This window comes from Rhincodon typus, unplaced genomic scaffold, assembly GCF_021869965.1.
Source record: "Rhincodon typus isolate 14 unplaced genomic scaffold, sRhiTyp1.1 hic_rhity00015858, whole genome shotgun sequence".
Taxonomy (NCBI): domain Eukaryota; kingdom Metazoa; phylum Chordata; class Chondrichthyes; order Orectolobiformes; family Rhincodontidae; genus Rhincodon; species Rhincodon typus.
The window spans coordinates 1-5,139 of NW_025981496.1; the positions used below are offsets into that span (position 1 = coordinate 1).

The 5,139-nt window shown below is 41.1% G+C and overlaps 1 protein-coding gene across 1 annotated transcript; it reads right to left on the reverse strand.

The window, feature by feature from the left end:
• Nucleotides 1-1,134: 1,134 nt before the first annotated feature.
• On the reverse strand, nt 1,135-4,925 carry LOC125481041 (DENN domain-containing protein 2A-like; the record flags this gene model as incomplete). Its single annotated transcript, XM_048594851.1, has 3 exons — nt 1,135-1,549; nt 3,567-3,678; nt 4,843-4,925. Coding segments are annotated over 3 exons (497 nt in total), but the record flags the coding sequence as incomplete, so codon positions are not given.
• Nucleotides 4,926-5,139: the final 214 nt, after the last annotated feature.

The following is a 5,139-nucleotide window of genomic DNA, read 5'->3' on the forward strand; positions in this document are numbered from 1 at the left end:
TCTCCCCTCCCCCTACCGCATCTCAAAACCAGTCCAGCTCGTCCCCGCCTCCCTAACCTGTTCTTCCTCCCACCTATCCCCTCCTCCCACCTCAAGCCGCACCTCCACCGACTAACCTCATCCCACCCCCTTGACCTGTCCGTCCTCCCTGGACTGACCAATCCCCTCCCTAACTCCCCACCTACACTCACCTTTACTGGCCCCATCCCCGCCTCTTCGACCTGTTTGTTTCCTCTCCACCTATCCTCTCCTCTATCCCTCTTCTATCTGCCTCCCACTCTCTCCCTATTTATTTCAGAACCCCCTTCCCCTCCTCCTTTTCTGATGAAGGGTCTGGGCCCGAAACGTCAGCCTCTCTGCTCCTATGATGCTGCTTGGCCTGCTGTGTTCATCCAGCCCTGCACCTTGTTGTCTCGGATTCACCAGCATCTGCAGTTCCAACTAGTTCTGGGTATAGCCTGCCCACCCACAACCAACTGTAAAAGAACTTTACCCCATCAAACCTTTTGCAAAGGAGTTGCAAGATCGCCAACAAAAAATCCTTGGTAATGGTGGGTCTGGGTTTTGACCTAGGCTTAGATACCAAAGTGCTTTTCAAATATAGCTTTTGGGATTTAGGTTACCTTCTTTCACTGGGCATACCAACTGCTCATCCTATTTACTGCTGCTCCAACCCCGGGCCATAGGAGTGCCTGGCATTACACGTACGTTACAACTTTACATTGTCATTGTCATAAGGTCATTGTAATTCTAGTAACGATCTCTCGCTGAGACACTTGTGATGGAGGTTAGCTGCTATTGACTGAGCAAATGGTTTTTGCAGTCCAATTAAAGGAAACATTCCAAATGGTCATTATTTGTCTCTTTATCTCTGCACCAAAAGCACCATTTTTGAGCTAAACCAACACAAGGAGGTTACTCTTGTACTGAACTAGGGTGTGGCAAATGGCAGAAACAACTGAGTAACAAACAAGGAAGACAGCAGCATTACAAGAAAGAGGCTAAGACAGAAAGAAAGAGGATGAAATCTTAACACCATGAAAGTGAACACTGTCTATAACTCCTTTCCAATAAAATCTTGATTTAAGTATCCTATTTTCAGTAACAGACTATTTTATTTCAAATAATTTGAAGTGGGATTGAATACATTTTATTAAATGTTTCCATAAGGCCAGTATTTATATGTTATGATCATATTATTTGTTCTTACATGTGACATGGTTAACTGACAAAATACATGATTGAGTTTAAAAAAGTTGTGAGAGAGAGAGGAGAGAGGAGGAGGCAATATCGTGACTCGTGTTTTCACCTTTCACCCCGAGTTTCCTTAGTTCTCGATCTTGAATGAATCCACCAAACATCTGTGTCTCCATGAAAACCTCCAGAAACCGTCGGACACTTTTTGATGTGATAGACTTGCGAAATGCCTCCCACAGGAATATTTTTTCGTCTTTCTCATTGGAAGTCATATACAAAGAGTAGTGACCGACTATTTCCACAAAAAAACGGACAAAGGTTTCAGACACCACACTATTAAGACAGCCAGGATCTATGAAGAGAAATGAACAGAAACCACAATATTCATTTTGATAGGAAGGGTTGGATGAGTCCACAACAACAATATGCCATTTGCAAGTGCGTAAATATTTATGTATGTTTCCCCATTGTTACAATTCATGCAGAGTCTGAGAACTTTAAGCCAATCACTGTAAATCCGATATTTTTTTAAAAGATCACAAATCACTTCAAATTTTTAGACGTTTACTGTAACACTATTCTGAGCAAGAACTGGGGAGTTTATTTCAGTGTAGTAAATAGCATTTATGCTTCAATTAACATGACTGGAACAGGGTTATGAGACTGACTAATTTGTTAAGAGCTGGTTTGGATTTTACTGAGTAAAAGCATAAGATTTCAAGATTTTGAACAGAGAACAATAAATCTAACTATACAAAATTAGAACAATGTAATACAACCTAATATATATTGCTACATTCTAAAATATTCTAAGAACCCACAGATCAATCAAATAGCAAATCTGGTCAAGACAGATTGCACAGATTTCTCCCTAATATCTGATGGGTTGCTGACACCGTGGGTCAATAAAACTTTACAAGGGATTCCAATTCATCACTATTGAAGATTTAGGTTTAGTGTTTCCTCAAAAGCCATTCTGTTATAGATTGCCTCAATGAGGCTCACATTCTGGTAGCTCACTCTCCCATTCGGGACTCTACTCCCTTAGACTCCAGAAACTGCTCACCAGTACCTACTCACAGGCACAATTTCAACTTGTCTGCAGGCCACAAACTCCTCCACACTGGTACTGTCCCTGCATTTCTCCAAGCCCTACTCTTGCTCAGCTGCACAAAACAAATACTGCCTTTCCCTTTCTCAGCAGTACTGATCTGTTCAATGCACATGGTTGCCCCACAGCTCCAAGGCTTTTCCTAAGCCCTAATAGACTTAGTTGCACCTATTAGCTTCCTGGACTCGTCCACATCCCTTCCATGTGGAGCCTGCCACAGCAGTACCTTTTTGGGATGCAATTTCTATGCATCAGAATTCCAGCCTGAGGGTGATAACCTTCTCACCGGACCCTCCTCTATCCAGTTGCCTAAAAATGACTGTTTAGTTGCCCTTGAACTGTTTTGAGTCACCTATTGAAAATCTCTCAACAAGCTCCATGCTTGCTTCTCAGCAGTTTTAATGTAACTAATATTTTGAACAGTTAAATATAATATTGTTAGATTTTTCTGTTTCCTAAATGTTATAATGTTCAGAGGTTGCTGGCATGCACCGTATGTAATAGACAGAACAAAGAAAGTCTGTTGTGATGAAATCCTGAATGATTGCTATCATTTTGCTTTTGGTTGGTTCCTTGTTGTGCTTCATTTGGCTGTTTATATATAGTCACCATATTCAAACGTACTTCATTGGCTATAAAATACAATGGGGTGTCATAAGGTTGTGATCACACTATACAAATGAGAGTCAATATGTCTTTTTGCCACATCCAGCAATCTAAGTATAGTGATGTTAGTTTTTGCTCACTCCCCAAAGTTGCTACATTACCCCCTATTGAATAAATAAAAGGTAGACTGTGATCCACAGAGAGCAAGGATATAACTCTTGGTATTTGAACATGAGAGACATACAGGATAGTTGCTCCAGCATGTACAGCACTGTGGGGATCCTGGTCTAAACTTGAGATTATGCTTCCAACAAGGTCAAACGAGTTGGTATCTTATTGCCTGTGCCAGCAGACTAAGCCTTTTAATTTCTGTTTTTTTTTACTGTTGATTCTCACTAAGTTTGCAGTCAGGTGCCATTGAATTACTGTAAATACATTAGAAGAAATAACCACAGAGAATGCTGGAGAAACTCAGTGGGTCTGGCAGCATCTGTAGAAAGAGAAACAGTCTGGCATGACTCTTCTTCTGAAGAACTGATTCTACCAGATTGGCTGAGTTTCTGCAGCATTCTGTGTTTGCTTCAGATATCCTGCATCTCCAGTATTTTGTTTTCATTAGAAGAAAGGCTGCCTGATTTACTGATGCCCTTACTATCCAGGAGAGAGTCCTCCTCTTCCTGACTGGCCAACTCATTCCGCATCTCTAGGACATGCTCAAGTGCCACCTGCAGTTTGCGTGGTAGAATGGTATCTTCATCATCCACCTGAACAAATAAAGAAACAAGCAGTGAGCAGCAGGTACTGCAAACAGCTGTATTTGTTACCATTTAGGTCTGTGGCAGTGATGCCTTAAGTATCAGTGATATGACATATCAGTGATATGACTTCAGAAGAATGAGGGGAGATCTTATAGAAACATATAAGATTATGAAGGGAATAGGTAAGGTGGAGGCAGGGAGGTTGTTTCCGCTAGCAGGTGAAACTAGGACTAGAGGGCATCGCCTCAAAATAAAGGGAAGCAGATGTAGGACTGAGGTCAGGAGGAGCTTCTTCACCCAAAGGGTTGTGAATCTGTGAAATTCCCTGCCCAGTGAAGTGATTGAAGCTACCTCGCTGAATGTTTTTAAGGCAAGGCTAGATAAATTTTTGAACAGTAAAGGAATTAAGGGTTATGGTGAGTGGGCGGGTACATGGAGCTGAGTCTCAAAAAGATCAGCCATGATCTTATTAAATGGCGGGGCAGGCTCGAGGGGCCAGATGGCCTACTCCTGCTCTTAGTTCTTATGTTCTTATGTTCTTATGAAGACAGCAATAACATTGAGTTGGCAGCAATGCATCATGCAATACTGAGCATTTTCGAATATCTTTCAGCAGCATCAAAATATTTTGTGTCACCACTGAAAGAAGGAATGCTGGGATGTTCTCCCTATGTCCTGGCCTTATTTCTCAACCAGCACAATCAGAAACCATATAAATTAGTGATTCATATCACTGCTTTTAGAAGCATCTTTCTTCATTCAAATTGGTTGTTATATTTGCCTTCAAATAGCAGTAATTACAATTCATTAGTTATTAAATGTTTTTTGAATATTCTTAAGATGAAAAAGGAACTATATAAACACAGCAGTCTCTGCTTCTACTCTGTAAATAAATTTTGACTTTATCCACTAGTGTTGAATATTGATAGACATTGGCAGGCCACTTCTGATCTTTCCTGGTTTTTACTTGCATTGAGACTATCACCTGTTCTATACATTTGCACACTGTTATAATTCTGCACTATATGCCAATATTGAGGGGGGTGTGAAGCTAAGAGTTGGTGGAATACTTCATGGCTTTCTTTTCAATTTCCTACTCGTCCTCCATTGTAGGAATGTGGACAGTTTTCTGCCATCTGTCATCACATCTGAAATAAATGTGGCACTCACCTGTCTGAGAAATTTGTTTGTCCCAAGATTAACCACCAGGACCTGCAAAAAGAAAAATAAAGCAGCTTCACTCCTTGCCTCTGCTTGAAGACAGAATTTCCATTTTACCAGTCATCAATAATAATAATTTTGGCCATAACATGAGAGGACAACGACCAGCTCACATAATTCCTTAAAGCGGGAGAAGTTTTTGCTGTTAGGCATAACCCTCATGTAACTAATCTGACCAACCTGGGTAAAAAAAAGGTGCAAGGCTGGATGAACACAGCAGGCCAAGCAGCATCATAGGAGCAGAGA